At 39.7% G+C, this 26,652-nt stretch overlaps 1 protein-coding gene across 1 annotated transcript; it reads right to left on the bottom strand.

Annotated features, from left to right (window-relative positions):
• Positions 1 to 8,001: 8,001 nt before the first annotated feature.
• On the bottom strand, positions 8,002 to 15,606 carry rgs4 (regulator of G protein signaling 4). Its single transcript, XM_071512946.1, has 5 exons — positions 15,478 to 15,606; positions 15,005 to 15,109; positions 13,443 to 13,507; positions 11,241 to 11,404; positions 8,002 to 10,250 (listed from the first exon to the last, which is right to left on the bottom strand). The coding sequence occupies exons 1-5, from the start codon at positions 15,519 to 15,521 to the stop codon at positions 10,008 to 10,010; spliced, it is 621 nt and encodes a 206-aa protein (XP_071369047.1). The 5' UTR covers positions 15,522 to 15,606; the 3' UTR covers positions 8,002 to 10,007.
• Between the last annotated feature and the right edge of the window lie 11,046 nt (positions 15,607 to 26,652).

The following is a 26,652-nucleotide window of genomic DNA, read 5'->3' as shown; positions in this document are numbered from 1 at the left end:
CAGAGGCGTCACGCTAATTGATGCACCCATAGGTAACGCAGGCTTGGTGAGGTGTTCAGAATGCTTCTGTGGTTCTTTGATGAAAAATCTCAGTGGGGAAAGAAACTAAAATCAGTTTAAAACTTAACTGCTAACTGCTGTGCGGGATGGGAAACTAGACAGATTCCCACCTGAGCAGTGGTGCCAATCTAAAAACTCTAAAACCTTGAATAATACAATTAATTGATCTATGGAGATATAATAATCCTAAACGAAAAGATTTTAGATTTGTTTTCATATGTACATGGTTTTTATTTTTATTTTTTGCTGGAGAAGCTTTGGCTTAGTGGAGGTTCATACTCCAATTTATTAGAATGCTAGAACATACACAGATTGTAGGATAAAATTTACCTTTGCATCTATCCTACTTTATATTAGGAATGTTGCCAGAAGGCTTAGATGATACAAATCAGATACTGGGACTCTTACTTTTGATAGCCAAGAAAATGATTATGGTCTCTCAGCCACAGCCTCAAACCTTAAATCAATGCACCCCAATTGTACTCGATCTTCCAACTGTATCTTGAAGGATAAAGAGTTTCATTTTCTCTATAAAAAATTCACCAACTCCCACACACACGTGCACACACATACATTCATGCAGCAATAACAATGTTCACCCTGCCAGCAGTCGTTACAGGTACAATCATTTAAATCCAGTCTTATATAAACAATTTTGCAGCCCCCAAACATTCATAAATGAGACATCATTTCATAATAGAAAATACATATACTCCACTCTAAGACATGCAAAGACCATCGCTTTTGGCATTTCCACAGCATATGTAGGACCCCTGACCTTGTTCCTGCAAGTCAGTCAACTGGCAGAAAAATCATAATAACATCACCCCAGGGTGCCTCCATTTTTATATACCTGATCCATTTCTTCCTCTCCTTCATCGCATCCAATAGTGATTTTGATATGGTAGAGAGATGGGATATTCAAGGAAAAAGGAAGTACAAGGGGAAGTAAGCAGTGGATATTAATTTTGAGACTTGAGTATAATTACCTTAAGAAATCAAGACCATTGCTGAGAACACTGTCCACCTCTACCGGCCTCTGCACTGCATTTTACATTATGTGACACCAGGTCGGTTTTGGCGGGAAATCTGCTGTATTGCTTTACAGCACAAAACAGGAAGAGGGCGCTGTTCTTCTGGAGCAAACGGAGCCAACGCTTTCAGTTTCTGGCAATGGAAACATCTTCTTTGTGATGGAGTCGATGGGAAATTTGGTGTTAATTTTGAGAAATGCAAGCAATACCACTGGCATGAGGTAAAGGCTACCATTTGTCTCCACCATGGTCTCATTTGTTCATAGTAATTATACCAGAGATTCTCAAACTTTTTCATATCAAGGACCCCAAATTCAGTCCACATTAGGGCCACGGACCCCCATTTGATGAGGTTTTGTCTCTCAGACCCAAATCTGAGAATATTTTTATTGTCAGATATGATTTAGTCCAGAATTTCATGACTGTCTGTATTGCAGGTAGAGAGATAACAGAGAAACTATGATCAAAACAGGATCTTCTACATTCTCTAATTGTGTTAACTTCTTGTAAATATAATAAATAATGCTGAACTTTAACAATTTGTCAATTTGCTGCGGACCCCCTGGAACCCCCTCAAGGACCCCTGGTGTTCCCTGGACCCCACGTTGAGAACCACTGAATTATACCAAGCTATCACAATTAATTTAACAATTATGTTTAAAAAGCATTTTTACATATAACACCTTAACAACTGGCCGTAAACATCTGGTGTTTTTTATTTGTTTCAACTGATCTACACGTACAGTGCATTGCATTGTTCTCGGGGACTTTTACTTTGAAACCCACTTTGCCGTGATGGATTATGGTTACATAAATGGCTTATAAATACTTAATGAAGGTATTATCAATGTTCGCTCGCAGAATGTCAAACATGCCATGAAGCTGTCACGAATCTACTGTGGAAACCTTGCACAGATGTTAACACCAGCGTGAGCATAAATACACTAACGGGACAAAAACACAGAGGCCCCACAAAGAGATGAGTCATTTTAGCCCTGCAGTGTCTCTGTCTTCCCTTCTGTGGACAATAAACCAGAGATCCAGACATCCAGCCCCCAGGGATGTATGTATTTGTGTGTGTGTGTGTGCGTGTGAGTATATGAAAGAAAGAGAGATAAAGGGTGGCTGTGTGTATGTGTGTGTGCATCTACGTGCTCACTTGCATGCGTGATCACATTAGTCCACCAGATCGCCCTGTCAGGTCTTAATGAGCAGGCCTCGCTGCCGCTTGGAGATAGAAAGGCAGGAGAGAAGAGGGGAGAACAGACGGCGATAAGCAGGTTAACCCTGAATGAAGCTTCACTCGGGCCTGAAAATTTGAGCTTGACCAGACACTGAAAGAGTTCTGCCTGAACTGAGCCCGTGTGTTAAAGCTGCACTATAGGTGAGATCTTAAGAGTCTACATCACAAAGTGGGGCTGCAGCAGAGAAGAGCGTCCCATCCCCCCTGATCGAGACACCGTAGATTCACTCTATTTGTCCAGATGAAATTCTGCTGTCGGTATGGTCACTGGTGGGAAATCTTCTCCACACAGGGAGTGAGAAATACAAACTTTAGACAGAAATCCAAAGGGTCCATACAGAGAAAGCTGGACTCACCAACGATGGCTGAACCTCTTCACCTCCTCCACCACCACCACACACTGAGAAGAAGACATTTAATTTATTGATGTCACCGAAATAAATATGGTTTTACCTAACTATTCCTGCCCTGCATGTGTGCCGACATTGCTTGCATAGTTAAAATATTTACTGGCCTATATTAAATTCAGCTGATTGCAGTAAAATGCCATAGTATATTATTCTTCAAAGGGAAATTATGAATGAGAAGTGTGTGTCTGTTTTTTGAGAAAGACAGGAAGAGAGGCTTAAGCTCCAATTGTTCAATCAACAAGCTTTATGTTTTTCTATGAATTGATGTCGTTAGGCTATATGGACGGAGTTTATGTCCTATTTTGACAGAATAAATCAATAGCACGTGTAAATAAGATACTGTTACTAGTAGAATTATTGAATCGATATACAGTATGTTGCTACACTGGCATAGATACCCACGTCACATGCTACGTAGACAGAATAGGCAAAATCAATATATATGCTACATTTAAGGAATTAATAGTTTTCACGTTACAATGTTTACTAATTAATTATATAAATCAACAACAAAAGCGCTTCCACCGGAAGTGTCTACATGATTTTATTTTGGATTTTTTGCGTGCATTTCCTGTCGAATCGCCCCCACCGTAAGTGTCTACGCGCTTTTATTTTGTATTTTTTGCGTGCATTTCCTGTCCTCACAGTGGAGCCGACTTGAGAGCGGAGCCTGCACCGGAATCGACTCCACAGTGGAGCCCTGCAAGCAGACCCCTCTCGTTCTGTAAGGGCTAATGATTTTAATTATATCCAATTGTGAGTTTTATTTTCATGCCAGAATTCATTTTGTCAGAGCAGATTAGAGGTCACATTTTTTTAAATGGAGGATATCTCATTTTGTAATGACACTCTTCAATTGTAGAGGTGTTTTTCACCAATATTATTGAATTCCAAGCTGACCCAGACCAAGCCAGTTAAGTGTGAAATTCAGTCCAGTCCGACGCTGAGATGATACATCACCTGCTCATTCAGACAAGACCAATTCTGAAATCTGAGCCCGTCTTTAGTATGTAGAAGCAACAGTTAGCAACAAATAGCCTATCAGTACCCCATCATAAAATGATCTATTATTATTCTCCTCCTAACAGTGTTTGACATGTTACAAAGCCCTGTTTAGTCCCTGATTTCGATCCTGTAAACATGATGGAAGTTTACACTGAAGTTGATGTTTCTTGAAGTTTGGAATCACTTTGGCCTACTTTCCTACCCGAATCCTTTCTCCTCCTTAGGTTGTTTACTCCAATCCTCTGCCACCTACAAGATACTTTCAGAGATCGCTACTCTATTTGTATTTGGGTCATTTAAGACCATCCAGCCTAGATTTTTCATTTTCTTTGCCTCACTTACATAATGATCCAACTGTATACCCCTCCCACACCTGTTTGCATTCACTGAAACCACAACAAAAAAGTTAATACATAACGTGTATCGGTGGTTTGTGCATTAGATTGACAGGACTGCGTGGGCTTGAGGAATAATTCAGGGACAGATGGGCAGGGTTCTTGTGGGTAATTGTACTCTGTTGACAAGCCTCTTTTATATCAGTGAGAAAAGCTGTGTGGAGTTTAACAATAGATGACAGATGATGGAGGCTTTGTGAACATGATGATATAATGAACATGGTGAATGATAATAGCTGTAGAGTTCTCAGTATTTAGCCTTAGCCTCAATATAAAGTACCAGTATATGGGGCAAATACTTACATAATGTCCAAGTTTGGTAGGTTGGATTTGTTCTGGAAATAAAATAAGTAAAACATATATATATATAAATAATTTCATGATTCCATAATGAACACCATAACACTATCCATAATGAAAAGGAACACCATTTTTTAAATAGCAACTAAACCCCAAACCCAAATCTGTGCAATTTCAGTAGCATGCTTTTTACCATTAGATGTCAGGCTTTACAATAGGAGCACACTGATTGAAGGGCATTTCACTCTCACAGTTTTCTGTCTTGAGTCTGCTTGCATTGTCACACCACCAGTGGAATTTCTTCAAATCAGTTTGAATAGCCTGTACACAAGATAAAATCACTCAATGGGTGTTTTATTTTTGTAGTACAATGGTAGCTACATGCTGGTAGTGGCAGGAGGTGGAGCGGTGATTGAGTTTACGTGCACTGCAATGACAAGCGAGGAGAAAATGAACAGCAGGCTTTAAACTGTATATGCTGTCTAAATGGAAGAGAAGCAGGTGAGCTTCAGTGGGTTTACATGCTCACGCGAGGTAATTTAACTCAAGGAAGGGAGGCCAGAGAGTAGGAGGAAAAGATACAGAGGGTATAGGTGGCCACATCCTTGCATTGCAGCATTTTGACCTCATGGTTAGAGAGACGATCCCTTAGCCAAAAGGTCATAGGTCACAGGCTCAATCCCCACATTAATCAATGGGTCCATTGACAGCCATGTGTCCTGTTGAAGTGTTATCCTTGAGCAAGACAAAGTGCAAGTCACTCTGGATAAGAAAGTCAGAAAACTGTGGAGCATTCTGGACAAATAGCATTTTTCTTTCACCCTTGGCCTCTCTCATTACACTGAGTTTGATTAATCAGTCCCTGTGCTCCAGTGTGAGGTACAACTCAGTGGGCTTGTATGAGGGAAAAGTAACACAAGTGTTACTTTGGGTTACTTATAAATGTTCCCAGTATGGTTCGACGAATATATTGGTTTGACGATATATCAGGCCGATATTGGACTTTTTAATAAAGATCGGATATCAGCCAGTCAGTGTTGCCCACCACTGATATGATGAAGGTGAGGATTTGATTTTCCTCAACAGTTTTAGGGGTGTGAGTGAAACCTGCCTCACCCGGCCTTAAGATACTGCTAACCCACCTAAAGCAGTTTCATTAGTCTGTGTTTCAGTGGAGAGTTTTAGTATCCCATGATGGTCTAAATGCTGTTTCAGAAGTTTTTCCATGGATTCAACACTGAATCTTTGTAATATTTGGACTCAGTATTGGTATTGGCCCTCAAAAAAACATATCGGTCGAATCCTAGTTGCTGGCCCCCCTTACTTAGGCCTCCCACCACAAAGCACTCTAATACATTTTGGATGAAAGATAAGACCACAATTACGCAAGCACACCAACTCCACATGGATTTATCGATTCTGTGTGGACTCCTGTGTTTTTGCTGCAGAATCTAAATATAGGCCGTTACAAAAAGAGGCTGAGTTAGAGTAGTGTATTAAACACAATGTGTGTGTCTGTGCAGCCATGAGTGTGTATGTATTGTATGCTTTATGTATTCATTCCTACTAAGTATGCATTATTCTCTAGATCAGTGGTTTCCAACGTGGGGTCCAGGGGACCACGGGGTCCTTGAGGGGGTTCCAGGGGGTCCCCAGCAAACTGATGAATTGTTAAACTTAAGCATTATTTAATTTACAAGAAGTGAACACAATTAGAGAATGTAGAAGAATGACTGTTTTGATCATAGTTTCTCTGTTATCTCTCTACCTGCAATACAGATAGTCATGTGATTCTGGACAAAATCATATCTGACAATAAAAATATGATCTGATTTGAGTCCAAGAGAAAAAATCTCATTAAATGGGGGTCCGTGGCACTAATGTGGACTAAATTAGGGGTCCTCAATATGAAAAAGGTTGAGAATCACTGCTCTAGATAATGTTTGGTATGAGCTAATCAAGTCATTGAAATGCCTCATTGGTAGAGCAAGTCTCTCCTCAAAGCCTTACACACAGGATAAATAGCAGCATCAACCCAGCATGCTTAGGATGCTTAGGATAGAAGCTAACCCATTTTAGGCCTGCATGGAAAAGCTCCTGAAGAAGTAATCCGCTTTGAAGCATTTGTGTAAGGATGGATATCGATGGGTAATTAACCCTAGGCTCCAGGCCGACTAATTCTGCCTCTAAATATCTTTCTATTCTGTTAACTTTACTAAGCAGAGAAGCACGGCGACAGTTAGTCTAAATATTTAAACATATTTGCCCTTGCTCTGCTCTATTAAAGTTCGATGTGCACAAGGTTTGATTTAAACAAGTTTATTTCCACCAAATTTCTTTGGAAGCATGAAAGCGGGTGTCACGTTCCCAAACATAATGCTGTGCCCTTAAATAGGCATGGAGATAGACGTGTGGCTGGGAATAGAACTATGGTCAATAGCCTTATCTTCGTGGAGGTAAATCCAAACAAACAAGTCCATTGGGTAAACCATTTTTTTTTCCACAGAGCCGAGGCCTGAGCAACATGAGTGTAGCACTGTATATTCTCTTTTACAATCAATTATTCGTTTTATTGACACATTGCATTGCGAAAGCACATTACATTGTGAGATTGCACAAACTGGGCTATACAAACTCGGTGTGATCCACTGACTTATTGACCACATGGCCCAATTTTAAACTTCCTGAGGGGCGGTAAGAGAAGAAATGTTAAGAGAATAAAGACAAACTTTGAATGTCACTGATCAGGTGGGTGTTTTGTGGTTGTATGTGCGTCATAGGAAGAGCAAAGACTTCAGAAAAGGGAGTGAAAAGGATTCAAAGTAATCCGTTTTGGTGTGCTGGTGATCCCTGCAGCTCCTGCGGTCCAATTAGCTGCAACTGAACAGATGTAATTAAAACAAGCAAGATGTTTAAGATTGGCCTGGGTACAGTATGAGACACTCAAGGAAGCCATTTCATTTTCAGATTCCATGAATTCATAGAAAGTAAATCATGGCATTTCACCAGTCATCAAATTACCTTTTGACATCCTATATATTCTTAAAGGTTCCATATCATGTAAAGCAAGATTCCCCTTGCCTCTGTGATTATAAAGGAGTTGGATGGTCTATCTAAACATAGTGAAAGTATCAAAATTCACAGTTGCCAACTAAATCCACACAATCCATATTAGAAAACCGAGCCTCAAAATGTTAGAAAAACAAAAATTAGCAGGTTGGTTATGGAGGGTTCAAGTTCCTGGCTTGCTGGTTAATTCCCCAGTTCTGACAGCACCCAATACTGGCAAAGTGCCCATGACACCTCACCCCCATGGGCACCAACCTGCTGTATGGTGGGTATCAAAAACTCACTTCCATCAGCTAAAAATATAGTGATAGTATATACAAAGCAATGCACTATTCTCTCCCTGCAAGTGAAAGTATTCATTAGTTCACCAATATGTTTCGGCTGCATACTTTAAAAAAGGTGTCAGAACATAATTTTTCTCTTGTCTCACCAACTAAAACTTTGGGTGTGCATTAATCCACATACAAAGTTCCAAACTTGCAACACATCATTTTATTTATGAATAGTCACAGACATGCCAGGTATCATAACATAAATATAAATAGGACTTTGACATCATGTAATAAATATCAAGATAAATAGTTTTTCAGTTTTAGTTTCAGAGTGGACGTTTTAATAATAACACATGTTCCTACATTAGCCCACCAGATGGTTAACAGAAGTGAACACATGCCGTTGTCCAAGTACCCTGCACAAATTGCAGAGATACACATCAGAACACAAACAGTTGGACACAATGGGAAACACTGAAAAGTAATCAATCAAATGTTAAGCCAAGTCATATTTTGACCTTTACGTCTCTTTGACATCCACATGGCAATCAATACAATGACACTGAAGCGTGCTCAGCATTCCCAGTAGGAAGTAAAGAAAGAAAACATTGCCCTGGTACACCATGTTGAGATAATGTCAAGGTGTTCCTGTGCTGTACTGTACATCAGGGCCAGTTGTTACCATCATGAAGCTTGAAGGAATACACCAAGTTCTTAAGAGACTGGCCTGTTGTTCAACTCAGCTGATGAGAAAACAGACACCAAAATCGTCCATATGTTCCCAGTAGATCATTCACTCTCCACACTGCTGCTCCACACTATGTTGAGTGATAGTAGGCTCCATGCTAACACTTTAGCATACACTATGTTGAGTGACAGAAGGCTCCATGCTAACACTTGAGTTGATAGTAGGCTCCATGCTAACACTTTAGCATACACTATGTTGAGTGACAGAAGGCTCCATGTTAACACTTTAGCATAGAATACATGAGTGATAGTAGACCACAAGCATTACCTCAAAAGTGAGAAAATGCTAACTTGTAGCAGCTAAATGGTAAGTAATCTTAAATGATATGGCTTACTCTGGTAGTTTTGTAGGAGATTAGTAACATTTACACAAAATATGATACAAAAATAACATACTGTTTTGAACTAGCAGGAACTAATTTCTCTGTTCCATAGGAACTTAAGGTGGTGGGCGATGGGAGACTGCACACCTAAAAATTACTGCTCACCGGATGAATATGTGGTTGCTCTCCTCACTCATTTTTTTTTTGAATGTATGAGTCTACAGGCCATGAAATAAAAACCAATAAAACTTAAAAGGTCAGTCTTATTTTGGGTAATGCTAGTATCCTACTGTCACTCAACATAGTGTACGTTAAAGTGTTAGCATGGAGCACCGGAGTGAATGATCTACTTGGAACACATGGATGATTTTGGTGTCTATGTTCTTAGTAAGCTTACCAACAGGCCGATTTCCCGAAAACTTGGCGAATTACTTTAATATTACGGATAGTCTACATTGTAATTGTTCACAAGTAATACATAGCATGCGTGCTGCTCCACTGACATAATGCAACAGTGGTGAACATTATTTAGCTCAAGCAAAGAAACTGTAACAGGCATAGAACATGATGTCTTGTCATTTGTGGTGTGTGTGTGTAAGATAGAGTGTTAGATAGAGAGAGGTAGCTCTAGATTGTTTTCTTTTTTCTGTTTTCTGTGTTGTGAGCATATCAGTATCACCTGGTCATGACGCTGATAACAAGTTACAGGTACAGTACATTTGAGCGATGCATGAGGAATGTTTAAATATTAAAGGTTAAAATATGAAATATTTCAACATTTAGTGATTTTGACACATACGTGAAGGCTGATGGTGAATGTAAAAAATAGGTAGTATTGCAAGCGTATTCAGGTATTTGTACATGTAGCCACTTAAAGCCCTTGACTGGCAACCGGAAACTTAAGGGAATGAACGCAGGCAAAACACAAGAATAATCTGACCTTCAGAGGCAACTCTTATTCACGGTTAGAGATGAATGATAAACCTGCCCCTTTTGTATCAGAGTCACATCTCATATATTTTAGTTTCCTTAATTATACACACCGGACACAAAAGAGGCAAACCTATCCTTATCAATGTCTACCTTCTTATGGGCTCATGTATTTTCAGTTTGTCGCACGTTCTGCAGTCTTCCGCGCTCGCTTCCTATCTAGGCGCCGCCGGTCAACGCCTTCCTGTTCTCTGCACAGTTATTTTTCTTCCCCTTCTTCTCCTGAGCGGCAGTGGCGTGTGTCTGAGACAGGTCCCGGATCAGTTTGGAGTTGAGGAAGCGCCTGTAGGAGTCTTTCTCCATCAAGGTGTAGATCTTGCACTGGGCCTCGTCGAAACAAGACGGGCCGCCGCGCTCCAGGTTCTGCCTCGTTTCTTCTCTGGTCGCTGAGTCTAGGTTGACCTGAAATGACATAGGAGGAGTGTCATCAGATGTTAAAGACAACATGGAATGGCATCTTGTTGCCGTAATTCAACGTATTTCCGGTTGAAACGTGGGGCAGGATGTGGTGGGGCAGGATGTCATGTAAGGAGGGACTGTTCAGAAGTGGGTAGGGCTGGACCATAGTAAACAAATAGAAAGTTCCTCAGATAAACTGGATGGTAGCCTGCATTTCTCCTCCAAAACCTCCATCACCACCGTTATTGGAACCACAGCAAACCCTCAGAGAAGGAAGAGCGTCACTTTCAAAGTTGTAAAGTTGCAGGTTTTATATGATGGGAAGACATAGCGGGAGGATTGTTTAAAAGTCCATGATGGTAAAATTTTTAGTTACACCTATGGTACGCCATGAAGAAACCACTAAAAATACATTTTCCAGGAAGGAAAAGTCATGGGATTTTTAATATAAAAATAGAAAATAGAAATTCTGTCAATTTGTTGGCATGTATTGTTAAAAAGGTGGGCGTTAGAGCATGGAAAATATGGGTAAAATGGAGAAAAATGTATTGAAGAGAAAGTAGAACAAATCCTCATAATCCCTTCTCTGTAAAAAAAATAAATAAAAATGTTTGTCTAAAGTAGATCCAAGACATTACAAACAGAGATGCGTACCAAAGTTTGGAAACTCCACTTCAGGTTCTCATGATTGTGAATAAGTGAAGTTTATATATTCCAGTGCAGAGGGATATTTTAGGCTGTATTTAGGCAGCCAAGTGAGTGGTCATCAGCATGTTAGTGTTATCCAAATGTGTATCCATAGCTTTCCAGTCACATTCAACAACTAAGCACAAAAAAAGAAGAAGGTGGGAGTATGGAAAGATGGAAATAGCAGTCGCATTACTCACTAAATATCTGAATCAAACTCCAGATGTGGGTTGGTGTAGTTTTTCTTCACAGCAGGTTAATTTTTAATGGATACATAAATCAAGTATTACCAGAAATTCTCATTACCTCATTCGGAGAGTCTGCCTCGACATATTGCTGGTAGATCAGCTTGGCTCTGGCGGCCATCTTGGAGGGCGAGGTCTTCTTGTAGTCCTGGCAGGCGACCCAGAACTCCATGTTCTCCTCGCTGAACTCTGACCTCAGGAAGCTGGTGAAGACCTTACGGCCACCTGACAGAGAGGATGAGAGGATAGAAAAAAGTTATTACCTAAGAAGATTGTCAGCCTCTGCCGGCCTCTGCACTGTATTTTACATTGAGTGTCATGGGGGTCGGTTTTGGCGGGAAATCTGCTGGATTGTTTTAGGGTACAAATGAAATCGCTTTACGGCACAAAACAGTTAGAGGGCGCTGTTCTATCAGAGCAAACAGAGCTAAAGCTTTCAGAGTTTCTGCCAATGACAGATGGTGGAAGGAGTGAAAGGCCGATGGAAAAATCACTTCCAACATGTTTATCCTCTTCAGTGAAGATAAAGACCAAACAAACACACATACAGTAGCGGCGCCAGGGAAAGGGAGGGGGAGGGGGGGGGTGACAAGTAGTAGAAACATCTTCTTTGCAGGAAGCAATGGAGTTTATGGGAAATGTGGTCTTCAGTTGGAGAAACACTACCACTGGCATGAGGCCACCGGTCATCTCTACCATGGCCTCATTTGTTTACAATAATTATACCGAGGTATCACAATTAATTTGAAACAGACATATTGTTTAAAAATGACACATGTAACACATTTAAATATGGGGGACTCAAACCTCTAACCCTGGCAGAGTTAGTGCAATACTTAACCAACTGAGCTACACAGAAAATGAAACCCCTAAATCTAGCAGTGTTCCATCATGTCCATCGACCTACACAGGACTGTATACTTTTATATACTTGGTGCACTGCTGCAGCTCCAAAACACTCCATTACTGACACAGGACAGACTGAATATACTGGTAAGGTAAACAAATGAAGAGAGGGACCAATAGATAAAGTTGGGAAGAAAGGAGGAAGACATCACAGTGTTGGGGGTCAGTGGAGGAGGCTTTGGAATGAAGCAGGTCAAGGCCCAGCTTGTTCCCAGGAGGCCATTGCTCCCCTTCTGTCACACAGCGTAATGCTCAGGGGCCTGACACACACACACACTGCACTGCATACTGCAGCAGGCCCTTAGGGGCCATCCAGTTGTGCCTCGAGACACGTAGCACACGTCTAGAGCATGAGAATGCATCTAAGTGTGTGTGTGTGTGTGTGTGTGTGCTGAGTTTTGCATATGTGTTTGAATGTGTGTGTGTTCCAGCCAAGTCTCCTTAACTTTCCATTCCGTCATGAATAAGATCCTCAATAGTGTAAAAGGCAATGATGCTTTCTAACTGGCAGAGGATCCAGGCCATTGGACCAACACATTAGCTGTAGTGAAGTAATTGTATGTACATTTTCTTTCAAGTAGTTAGAATTGAAAAGCCTGCTTACAGATAAACTGGCAACCTGGCAAAGTGGCTAGCAGAATCAAAAGACTTATCAGGATTGATCAGCATTTAACTGATATATTTTACATTTATATTTTAATTATTTAGCTGACATTTCTATCCGGTGTGACTTACACTGAGTGAAACATTAGAATAAGCTTCAATTCTTAGATCACCAACAAAATGACCAGCAACTAACAGTAAGGAATGTAAAGGTCAGGGCCTTCTTGCCCTTCTAATATTCCCATGATCATAGAACAGTGGTTCTCAACGTGTGGTCTGGGGACCACTAGGGGTCCTTGAGGGGGTTCCAGGGGGTCCCCAGCAAACTGATGAATTGTTAATCTTCACCATTATTTCATTTACAAGAAGTTAACACAATTAGAGAATGTAGAAGAATGACTGTTTTGATCATAGTTTCTCTGTTATCTCTCTACCTACAATACAGATAGTCATGGGATTCTGGACAAAATCATATGTGACAATAAAAATATTTTCAGACCTCATCAAATGGGGGTCCGTGGCTCTAATGTGGACTAAATTAGAGGTCCTTGATATGAAAAAACTTGAGAATCACTGTCATAGAACGTTATTTATTCAAACCCTGAGAGAAACCCTCTTGGAGAAGTAATAAGTCAAACATCCCCTGGCAGCTTATCATAAGCAGTATAAAAAAAAAAGACTGTTGTGCTTGGTTTGGGCTTGGACAGAAACTCAAATTATCAGGCCCGTGTCCAACTCTAATGTTAACACTCACCATCACTGTTCATCAGGTTGCTGAAGGACTCCTTCCATTTTTCCACCTCAGCTGCTGGAGCAACTCTGAAACAAGGAAAAAAAAAAGGTTTCTCAATGAGGATGCAGTGATTAAAGCGAGTAGCCAATTTGCAGAATAGGTATAATGAATGAAAACTGTTAGGACGCGTTCAACCGTTTCTATTTAAAGTATAAATTAGACTTCACAGAGCCTCTGAGATTTTGTGTTCACGGTATATTTAGTCTGGATTGGTCTCATTTCGGCGTTTCATTAACCCAGACGGCCTCTATTCCCCGGGGAATTGCGGGTGAAATAGGTTCTATTGTTGGGTAAATTTGGTTGCAGCGTAATCTAACTGTTCCAGTGTTACTTCCTCCGCTGAGTAGGTGGGAGGAACCAGCCCAAAGAATTACATCATTGGGTTTAAATGGAGAGGTTTAGCATCACATACTGTATTTAAAACATTGTTTGTGAGGCCTTTCCATTATAGCAAGACATCCACCCAGGGGGAAACTTGACTTATTCTAAAAAAAAAAAAAAAAAAAAAAACATCCAACCCTGCAATGATGCCTGCACCAATCAACTGATCAATACTGGCAGCAAATCTAATGAGACAAGCAATAATACCTCCCTTAGGCTTTCATCACCCTAGACACCATAATAATAATCTAACAATAAGAGTAATGATTAACCGTGCCCAATTCTCAATAACAGCATGATTCATATTTATACGCCACTTCAATCAAAACGCATGCCTTTGTGTTGTACAGGGGAACGAATAACATTGCTGCTAAACAATAACTCCAGGTAAAGCGAATTTGCCATTACTGATTATCTATAATCATGTGTGAATGGGCTGGGATGTTATTGGAAGGAAAAGGTCAGGCTGGATGCTGTCGATGCTAACGTGCTCACGGGGAACGATGAGAGCCGTCCCATGGGAACGCCGCCTGAGGACATTATCACTACACCACAACAATACCTTTAGCATTCAGAGAGACCCTGACACGCCCGGGACAACAATGGACTCTTAATTAGTGCGGACAAAAGGTGAAGAGGTCAACGAAAACTGGCTTCCCACTCTAAAATGCCTGTTGCTTCCTCATTTGCTCGCAGGGATTAAAGGGAAATGTGACTCAGATGCAAGGATCCATATATGTTTCATAATCAGATCAGTTTTATAATTTCTGAGTCAGAGAAATGACCCTTATCCTTAGAACCTGCTTTGTGATATTTCCCAATACATTCTCTATGGAGCACTTCCAGATGGGAATAGAATTTAGGAATTCCTTTTTGAAAGTCATAATTGATATCACGAAACCTGAATCAAATGTGTGTTTTTTTAACCATAGGCCTTGTCAACGTGTGTACATTCTCTTTAACACACACAGCAGAGGCATAAATATTGGTATATGTTGACAGTTGTAGTATCATATTACATAGTCCTAATGTTGTTGTATGTCGGGTGTGACGGCAAACTTTGTGGACCCCAGGAGGAATAGTTTGAAATCTGAATGAAAAAATGGAACAAATATTTTCAAAAAAGAAACCAATTTGCTGACCTCTTTGCGGCGGCGGCGGTCTTGTCTTTGGTCTGTTTCTGCTCCGCCGCCTGGGGTTCAGGCTTCTGGAGCAAGAAGCCGATTTTGTGCTTGATGTCTTTGGCACTGCGGGGGGGGGGGGGGAAGCAGAGTGAAATGCATTTCAGTTATTCGTCAATTTATTGATATCATTATCGTTTGCCTGAGGGCTCGCTGCGTGTTCCCTATGAAGATCTGCCTTAACCACTGGAGTGTAATTATGGTTTTAAAGCAATTTCTACAGATGCCTTTTCATATTCAGCTGTTGAATTGCAGTCATTTTCCAGTTAGACACAGCAGTGGAAAGTTAAAGCTCGCAGAATCAGCATGTATTCAATTCAGTTTCAGTTTGCAATCTATATTCAAGTGCTGTGCTTCAACACCATTGTCTATGCAGTTTCCCATTTGAGACAAACAGCTTGATCCACCTGTTGCTCGAGCCACTTTAGTCTTACCTTTTCAAGCATGTTGCAGGGAGTGTTGCAAGTCCTTTACACATGGCGGATTCGCTATAGATCCAGATCCAGTGGAAAGTAGATTCAACAACAGTGTGATGGTACGCAGCTGAGAGTTGATAGCAGTCTTCTTAGGCAGCAAGCTGTGGATGTCTCCACCCCCGACAGTGGTTTTATACCTCTAGAGTCCACGCTGACAGAGAGCTGACCAATCACGCCAGACTGTGTGTGTGTGTGTGTGTGTGAGTGAGAGAGAGAGAGCAAGAGAGAGAGAGAGAATGGGGGAAATTTACAGCAGATGAGAAAGGATAGGAGAGTGTGTAACCAAAACAAAAGGTGTTTTCCACTGCAGCAGTGCAATTCCTCAGGCATCTGAGGAATTGCGGTAGCTGTCCCAGCTCGGAAAAAAACACAAGTGAGCATCCATAAAGGAAAAATTCACCCTCTGATGCTCTTCCACTGTTATTTATCATCAGTCTGTGGTGTTCAATCAATGTTATTTTCTCATCAAGTGTTGTCATTGACATTTTTGGTGTATCTAACCTGCCTTATCTAGGTTTTCTTCATGTAGTGATTTCCTACATTTCCCACAATGCCTTTCGACAGCACCCAGAGAACAGGGGTGAACTTGCTGCATCCAGCTGTAGGTTTTTAGGTGTAAGTCTTCTACGATGGATTTCTCCCTGTATGACTGTTGAACGTCTCTTGGTGCAAAATGGCGGCTCTAGAAAGAAGCCCCTGCTCTTTGATTCTGAGGGACTGACACCAAAACCTGACGTTTACTGTTTTGGATCACTGAATATTTTCTGTTTTCCTCTCATCCTCTCTATTTTCTATCAAACTCCATTGTAGCTGCTGGAAATATCTCAGTATGATGTGTTATAGTTATCGGGAATAAGAAAAATACACAAAAAAATGGACCCAGAAATGCAAGGTACATCATCAATATCTGTTTTTTACAGCGTTAAAGTGTTTTAGGGTGGATTTTCCCTTTAAACAGTGCTTACAGTATTTAGTCAGACCTTTGAAGACCTTTGTTTCTTCTTGAATTTATCTCAAACATCAGTTGAATCAACTGATTTGGCAAAAATATCAAAGTACAATCACTGCACAAATTGGTTAATGTTATTGTGCTATTTAGTTAGTCAGTCGTTAAGTCATGTCTATTTTGTCTTATGCACACTGAACTCACTGTTCTGTCCAAAACAAAATAACCTTTAACTGACGTTCTCCCTCTGAGTCAGACCCGCCTCTGGCAGCTCACAGATGTCCTGGCATATGTGGCCTTTTGTGGATAATATTGTTAAAGCTGGCACGTGCAGAGTGAAAACAGACTGGAAATAGCCAACAGGAGATGACTGATATTATAGCAGTATAGTATACTATACTATACTACTACTAGCAAAGTCTCAAAATAGTATACTTTAAAGTTCATAAATTGAAATAAAAAAGGGTGGTGCAAAAAAATGCCCCCAAAGCCCCCTTTGCACTGACATATATTCAACCATGAATGTCACTACTGTCCCCCGTGGGCCACTGTGGGTGATCGGTAGGAGCATGTGACCAGTGGTTCTTTCCAGTGCTTTCTGGGTGTGAAAAATGTAGTGACTTCTGAGAAAAGCCGGTAGTTTTCAGAAAAGCAGTACCAAATTTTGGCACCACACGGCCAGCAGTAGAAGAAAATGTCAAGCAACACAAACCGCTGGGTCAACAAAAAATAAAACAACCGATATGGTGAAAACTCAACAATGCAGGGGAAGATGGACTGGTTGAGGACAGTGGGGAGAAAACAGCTCCATGCTCTTCTGGAAGGCTGCTGCCAGTTTACAACAGTGGGAAAGAAAGAAGTTAAAATAAATCTTACTGTTACAAATTGAGTGTTTATTTGCCAATATGCAATGCAAATGTATTATATAGTAAAGTATCATATTGTATGGTATCATATAGTTACGTATAGCACAGTACAGTGTAGTAAAGTGTATCATAGTATAGTATAGTATAGTATAGTATAGTGTAGTACAGTACAGTATAAGTACCTCCATTGTATCATATTGTATTGTATATCATTTAGTATAGAAAAGTATAATATTGTATGGTATATTGTATAGTACAGTGTAGTATAGTATAGTAATGTAACGTAGTATAGTGTAGCGTAGTATAGCATAGTATAGTATAGTACTGTATAGTGTAGCATAGCATAGCATAGTACAGTGTAGTATAGTGTAGTGTAGCGTAGTATAGTATAGTATAATATAGTATAGTATAGTACAGTAAAGTACAGTAGTGTATAGTACAGCATAATATGGCATAGTATGGTAAGTATATCGTATAGTATAGTATAGTACAGTACAGCAAAGTATCATATTGTGTCATATCATGTATAGAATAGTATAGTATAGTATGGTATAGTATAGTACAGTATCGTATAGTAGAGTATCATATCATATAGTACAGTATAGTATAGTATAGTATAGTATAGTATAGTATAGCATAGTATAGCATAGTATAGTATAGTATAGTATAGTATATCATGATGTCCTATGCTCATGGTCCACTCTGCTCTGTCAAAACAGATTCCAACATATACCAGTAATCCTGTTTCCAGAGCACAGCTGGTTCAGGATTCATCACTGAACATTTTCCTGTTGTTGGTGCATACATGAAAGACAAAGTCCATGAACTCATTGGTCTTGTCTTTGATATGTATTTTTTTTTCTTTCTCACTAAATAAAATATACCTGGGATTCTACTAAGGCCAGTACACCTCATACAGATATTGTCTCTGCATTTATATAACATCAGGAAAGAGCTTTACACACTCTGATCACAACAAACTTCATTTCTCAATCATTTATCTATGGAGCAACTCTCCTATGTAATTAATTTTATGGAGCAGTAATGAATGAAATTGAAGCTATCTAAATCTGTATTTTCATTTTTGTGTGAAGTTTTTATTTCACGTACTAAAACACAGATTGCAGTATTTGTGCCTTATTCAATTTAAAGTCATGGTGGAATCATGTGTTTGGATCACATGCGAAGTGTGTGGAAACTTTTACATTTTCATGGGCCAAACAAAATCTGCTGCTGTGTGTTGTTGGTTAATGTCCACCTCGTGGGTGGTTATAGGGCCAAGTGTGTGTTTGTCTGGAACTGCAAAGGATGAAATATGAAAAAAAAAGAGCAGAAATACCTCTTTTTTCACCTATTTTTATATTCTGAATTCCCATTTTGATCTAGTTGTGTCCACAAACCCCACATACTATATATAACTGACAGTACTTTTTTCATAGAAATATAATAATTAACCCAAAAGGACACACACACACACACACACACACATACCAGTTCTTAACTACTTTTCTTATTAAAAATGTCTAAATGCCTTATGCTGGGCAACCAGTGTTAAATGAGGTTGCGTGTCTCCCCCTGTGCGGAACAGAACATTCCCTTTTGACAGTGCTAAGTTACTGAGACCAATAGAGGCTGTCCACAGCTGAAGAGTGGCCAGATTTTGTTGGCAGACCATACTCACAACAGCAGGACTGCAGGTGCTCATGGTGGTGGAGCATTGTGTCCTAGACAGGTGAAATAACTGTAAAATAATGACATTTGGACCAGAGGTTCCCCCACATTTTTGGCAGGTGATGCCATATTGAGGTGCTGACATCCAGCCCTAACCTTTATAAACATTTAGTCAGGAATCAGTCTACTTTTGTGGACCAGTTAGAAATAACTGTGTATAGACAAGCCTAATTTAGACCAGTGGTTCTCAACGTGGGGTCCGGGGACCACTAGGGGTCCTTGAGAGGGTTCCAGGGAGTCCCCAGCAAATTGATGAATTGTTAAACTTCACCATTATTTCATTTACAAGAAGTGAACACAATTAGGGAATGTAGAAGAATGACTGTTCTGATCATAGTTTCTGTTATCTCTCTACCTACAATACAGACAGTCATGGGATTCTGGACAAAATCATATGTGACAATAAAAATATTTCAAGATCAAATCAGATGATCATAAAATTGGGGTCCGTGGCTCTAATGTGGACTAAATTAGGGGTCCTTGATATGAAAAAGGTTGAGAATCACTGATTTAGACCATACAATAAAACTGTTGAAACTAATACTAATAAAATTCCTTGAAACAGTATCTAGACCCATGTGACAAAAAAAAAACCTACTGTAACCAAAACCACAAGTGAAAGCAGCAAGATGTTTCAATGTCACAGCAACCAATTAATAAACAAGTAATATGTAATATGTAATATGTATGTATCTAATATAATATAATATATATATATATAATATAATATAACTAATTAAGCAAGTGATGTTTGATATACTGACACTGGTCCAAGTATTGCATGAATACTTCATGAAAGTTGATGAAAGGGTTGAATCAGTATGGTTCAATTATTTATTTACTATATTTTTATTGATTAATTTAATTAATTTTACTTTTATCATTCTTATTATTATTCATGAATGTGCCAAGTAGTTGTTATGAAGCTCTTACGTGATGAATGCATTATAAATCAGTGTGTTACCATGAATCATTATAAACTATCATGTCACTGTCTATAATATACAGTTGTATACTTCACAGTGAGGTTTCACTTCCCACTTTACACAGTTTACTCTAGAGCTCAATTGGAAAAAAGCCGGAAAAAAGCCAGAAAACAGCCTAAGTTAAAACTTTACTATCTATTACTAGCTTTATGCATGGCACTATAGTGAAATTGAGAATTATGTTTTAGTCAGGAAAGATCGTAATCGCAAAGGCGGAGGAGTGTGTGTTTATATAAGAGCGGATATTGGTTTTAATCAGAGAGAAGATCTAATTGATGACCAAATTGAAGCGGTGTGGCTAGATATTCTTTTACCGAAGAGCAAGCCTATTTTAGCTGGAACTTGTTACAGGCCTCCTGATCAGAGAAACTTTTATGAGCTTTTGGAAAATGTTTGTACTAAGTGTGAAGACTTGGTTAAAGCGGAAGTGATCCTGATTGGTGATTTTAATACTGACATTAGGAAGACAGATCTTTCGGGGTACAAAGCTCTAATTAATTTCTGTCGCCTGTTTGGTCTTCACCAACTGATTAATGAACCGACACGTGTTTGTTCTTCCACTCAAACTGTTATTGACCTTGTTTTAGTGTCCGACAAGGCTAGGATAGCAAAGAGTGGTGTTTTACATGATGGGTTGAGTGACCATTCCTTTGTTTTCTGTACAACGACGATTAGATCTGTAAAAAAATTATAGCAAAGAAGCACTCACCCATTGTCTGAGTAAAATGAACTGGTCCCTTGTATTGCATTGTACTGACATGGATAAAGCATGGTGTTTTTTTAAATGTTTTTAGAAGCTATAGACAAACTGGCCCCATTAAGAGAGGTAAGAATAAAACAGAGGACAGAGCCCTGGATGAATGGTGATATTCTAGAGGCTATTAAGATGAGAAATATACAATATTTTAAACACAGGAAAAACAGGGATGATCAGAGTTGGGCAGAATACAAAAAGTTAAGGAATGAAGCGAGAAGATTAACGGATAGTACCAAAAAGGCTTATTTTAATGAGATTGTTGAACATAGGAATGACTCAGGTAAGCTATGGAAATCTCTCAAGCAGCTTGGCTACAGTAAAAGGCTAAAAACAAAAACCAGTAACATCAGTTTAAATATTGAGAACAGGGTTTCAACAGATAAACCAAGGTCAATCACAGAACACGCTTCTTAGCCAGAATTTCAAAATGTTTGGACAGAAAAGCAATGGTGACCCTGGCAGGAGTTCTTGTCCAGCCTTATTTCGACTATGCCCGCTGGTCATGGTACAATGGCCTAACATCGTACCTTAAAAACAGACTTCAGACTTCTCAAAACTAGATAGTTAGGGTTATTCAGAAACTTCCCATGAGAACTCACCTTGACCCTTCTCATTTTGAGAGCCTTGGGTGGTTGAAAGTACAGGAAAGAGTCTCTCAGATCGAGTTGTGCATGGTACATAAGATTGTGCATGGTTCTGTCCCTCAATACCTAAAAAAATATTTCACCCAGGTGAGGGATATTCACAGCTATTCCACTAGGGGCAGTTCCACTGACTTTGTTCCTCCCAGGTTTAAGAGTAACCTGGGGAAGGAAACTTTTTTGTGCATGGCAGTTAATCTGTGGAATAGATTGCCAGGAAATCTTAAAATCATAAGATTTCCTGGCATGGGAGGTTTCAAGCTTAAGAATTGGCTCAGAGGTTATATATAGTAGGATATTATGTCTGATAATAGGGTTTTTTTCTATATTTTATTTTCTTTGTTTTTGATGTAGCTTATTTATTTTAATTATTAAGGACAGACCCAGACTTGAATATAATCTGCTGAGGGGGCTGCATAGTAATGTTGATATATTGATGTATTTATCTCTGATGTACAGAGTTTTTAATTTCTAATTTTTAAGTTTTATTAACAGAGTGGCAAGTAGGGCCAAGCATTGTCCAAAGAAGCACTGAGGTAGTGGTTGATGTTGTTAATACTGTGAATAACTTGCTGAGTGTATTGTAGTATTGTTTTGATTAATGTTTTTGAGTCATTCTTGCCATGTCAGATCTGACCCCTCCCCTACACACACCCTATCCCCAAAGGGACCACAATGGAAATAAGCCTCTGGGCGTTATTGTGTTATCCTGACTTTTTCCTTTTATGGATGCACTCAACGCCTTGGCAGAGCCGGTGTTTTTAAAATGAAACTGTCAAATAAAATAAATCAATCAATCAATATACACTATTCTAACCTAAAAGAAAGCTAAAGGACTAATCATTCTTTTGTCTAAGTCTATCCTCAAGCCAATGTCCCTTGTCACTTGGTCGGGGATTATCAAGCCTCCCAGAGAAAGAGGGCCGTGCAGATCGCTTTGATCAGCTCATTCATCACGACCTGAAAGGATAAACTAATTCCACATCTGCACCATCACTCCCCGATAATAAATAAATGAGATTAAGCTATATAGGCAGGCCAGTTGGAAGTTCAAAGTCTTAAGGATAATCTTCTGATTGATGCATGCAAAGAAAGGAAAAATAAGCACATCCTGTAGCCATCACCTCTCCCTCTCCCTCTCCCTCTCTCTCTCTCTCTCTCTTTCTCTCATGACCTCATATCTAAATCTATGAGCCCTGAACAGCGTCTCCTTTCATCTGATGCCCAAAAAGCAGCCAGGATTCTTTCCTCTAAGTGATCTGAAGCGGAGACACGTACCATTCCGTAGACTCGTAGCCAACATATGTAGGCATTTATGGCCTGGAGGGAGGCCAAACGCACCTTGTGAGGGAAAAAAGCACAATTCAAACGGAGCGCAGCTGACTTTTGAAAGTTGTTGTTCGACCACAGCAGAGATGAGAGGATGTTAGATGTTTGTGCGTTCTCTCTGCAAGCTTACATAAGTGAAAATATAGGTTTCTATGTACTGTATCCATGTGTTGTGTTGCGTGTGTGTGTGTGTGTGTGTGTGTAGTTGCATGGTAAGTGCATTGGCTCACCATAATGAGCCATTAAATCTATGGAGACGATGGAGACAGGCGATTCTAGACAGTTCCCAGTGTACCTTTATGTAAAGAAAATAACATATATAACCTGACAAGCTACAGGAAAGTCTATTGGAGAAAGAACATATGAGTCATATACAGAATGTAAAGCACACACACATATATATATATACACATACACACACACACACACATAGATGACCTCACAGACCCCATGCTGATTGCTGTGAAACTGATCTAGCCCCGGAACAGCAATCAAAAGGAAAACCACTGGTAGATGTGAGGCTTGTGTGCTAAATAAAGTCTTCTTCTGGTGTGTGTGTGTGTGCGCGCGCATGTACGACTATGAGTGTACATAATATATAGAATTACTCTCTGACTTCTATTAAAGTTTGTGCTTAAGTTCAGATGACAGGTTTAAATTGATCTCACTGTGGTTATATTTACATCAGACAGGCCATCGAGCTGAGAAATAATACACATTGATATTGATACTGACACAGCTATTCTAACTTTCTGAGTCAGATATGGGTTTTTTACTTTATTTTGTGTCTCGTTTCAGCGTTTATATAACCAGGGAAAGTCGTCAGAACATGCTTACTCTTTTCCAGTATCAGCGGTAGATCCAAACTCACTCTCGTTCTAGCTCATTCAACATTATTAATGTTCTAATTGAACTGGCTTGACACAGCAGTATCCCAGTCATTTGCTTGTTAACTAAATAAATACTGACTAGCGAGTGCCATTCGCTGTCCGTCTGTAGCTCGAAGGGAGCAGCCTAGCTAGACATTAACGTTAGCTTAATGCAAGAAGATTGATTTAGCAAACATAGCTAACATTAATATATGCATGACATTAGCCTACATTCAACCTGCACTCAAATAACTTTACTATCTACCAATATGCAAGATTAACGTTAGAAAATAAACTGAACATGAAAGATAGCTAACGTTAACATTACATCCACAGCCCTTGATGGCGTTACGTTAGCTTACCTGTTTATCAAGTTCAGGGTGGTGGGCCTTCAAATGCCTCTTGAGGTTTGTTGCGTTTTTCCCGCCTATTTTGTTGCCTCGTGGTTTGCTTTGTGTCTTATTTTCAGTTGGACTGTAGATGAATTTAGTCCACAAATCGGTTCTTTTTCTCCGTCCGAGAACAGCTACCGGCGGGGACATATCTAGGGATACTGAGATGTAAGCAGTTTGTTTGCGACAAGTAACACCAGCTTCTCTTCAGGGGATATTTTGGGTGCATGTGGGGCCGCAGGTCACCATTAGGTCAACCAATCACCAAGTGAGTGCATGCAGGTCATTGGATAAGAAAAAAATCTGCTAAATCATTTTTCCATTCGTCCATCTTTGACATTATCGTGTAGTTTTTATTCGTTAACGAAAATGGAAATATTTTTCGACACGTTTTGTTTGAAAATGTTTTATTGTTTTATTTTTATTTAGTTATCATTTTGTTTTGCGTCATGGAAAAAAGGTTGTTAATGAATAGATTTCGTCATAGTTTTCGTTCGACGAAATTAACACTGCCGTGGATTCAAACAGGCAAGCTTCCAGTCACAAGTCAGCTTCTCTAACCTCTAGACCAGTGGTTCTCAACGTGGGGTCCGGGGACCACCAGGGGTCCTTGAGGGGGTTCCAGGGGGTCCCCAGCAAATTGATGAAGTGTTAAACTTCACCATTACTTAATTTGCAAGAAGTTAACACAATTAAAGTATGTAGAAGAATGGCTATTTTGATCATAGTTTCACTGTTATCTCTCTACCTACAATACAGATAGTCATGGAGTTCTGGACAAAATCGTATCTAACGATACAAATATTCTCAGATTTGGGTCAGGGAGACAAAATCCTATCAAATGGGAGTCTGCGGCCCTAATGTGAACAAAATTAGGGGTCCTTGATATGAAAAAGGTTGAGAATCACTGCTCTGGACAGTGGACAGCAGTGGGTTTTAGTTTAATGGGAAAAGCCTGCACCATCTTGGATTCTGTTCACAGTCAACACGGTGCGGGGGCCGGGTGCTTTTTGGTACCTCTCAACAAAGTGTTGTTTTGACATGTAACTTCTAGATTATGATTTATGTCTCGCAGGCTCCCGTTGTTGACCGGCGCTCATGCAGAAAGACGGCTCTGAATAGAACACAATAAAGAGCCGAGCTTATACAACAGTCAGGCGCCGACAACTCACTGTGTTCCCGGCACACACTGATCCCACCTGAACAGCGAGCCCCGTCTCTCAGCAGCCTCTTTCAACCCCCGAACAGCAGCTCATCATGTGCTGCAGGCACTACTGTAGACTGACTCTGCAGGCAAACAGGTACAAGTCTGACCAGGTCTACTGAACAACAGCAACCAATGCAAACAGAAAACCAGTACAAACTGGGCTGAACCGAGATTCAGTGGCCTGTTAAATTGGAGAGATGAGAGAGAAAGAAGAAACGTTGTTGATCCCTGTAGAGAAAATGCAGCATAGAATTAAAGTCAAACAAAATTAGATATATAGTAGATAGAGACAGTAAAAAGTAGAGAGTAGGATGTAGACGGCAATACAATAAATAAATTGCTGTTATGTGAAAACCTTGTTATTCCAATTTGACCATATTTGTGTGTTTTCACCGCAATTAAAGGATGCCATGCTCCTATATGGGTTGAGAAAGTTTTATGATCCCTTGTGCACTGGAAAAATTCAAAATAACATGGTGGTCAAGCTAAAACAATGTAATTTTTCCTTACTTCCTGAAAAATGTAAAAAAAAAAAGTGGACATTTGAGGTAAGACACAGCGACGAAATGTAACACAATGAATAAAAGTGAAGAGGATAAGCAACATATTTGGCTTGCTACAAAGAACTTTATAGACGCAATGATGTTTGAATTTAATCAGTTCACACAGTACACAGTCCAGTTCAATGGCATATGTGCAGAGATAGGAGTAACATACGAGCAGAATATGACTATATTAAAAGGAGCTTGATCCATAATATGTAGATCAGAGCAGTACTGTAAGTAGGTCAGGTGCATCAACACAGATCAGATTGTATAAGCAAGGCAAACTGCGCTATGTACAGTTAATTGGCCTAATAGTCTACAGCATATGAACAGAAATATACATAAATATAATGCAATGAATGACCAGAGAAACTAGGCCGGTTATGGTGCAATTACGTATATAGTAACCAAAAAAAACATATATGGTTATTGTTGGGTTGTTATACACAAATGAATACTGTGAGAAAGAGGGTGGACCATGGGGTGGCAGAGGGACAGCACACTGCAGCAAACACAGATGGGAAACTGCACAACTCTTTCAATTAGAGCCCCCTCATTTCCATGATTATATATGGTAAAATATAAGTTGTGATATTAAAATTTGCTAATATTGCAAGAGACAGGGAGAATTATTTTTCTCCCGAACCAAATCCAACCAAATATTCAGTCAATGTCTGAATATTGATGTTGGACCCATTGGTAGCAACAGAACAAGCAGTGTCAAATTTTATTATTGACTCATTATAAAGTAAAGATTGAAAAATCATCCAAGGTGATATACAGAATTCTTGTGTCTTGAAAAAACTGAATGGAATTTGACATTTATGAACTACTGTAAAACCATAATCCTCATTTTCTCTCATT

The sequence above is a fragment of the Centroberyx affinis genome, unplaced genomic scaffold, assembly GCF_046629955.1.
Source record: "Centroberyx affinis isolate AG114_WGS23_722 - 3 ecotype Tasmania unplaced genomic scaffold, CSIRO-AGI_Caff_v1 ptg006652l_1, whole genome shotgun sequence".
Lineage (NCBI taxonomy): Eukaryota > Metazoa > Chordata > Actinopteri > Beryciformes > Berycidae > Centroberyx > Centroberyx affinis.
This window is presented reverse-complemented; position numbering and strand designations above follow the sequence as displayed.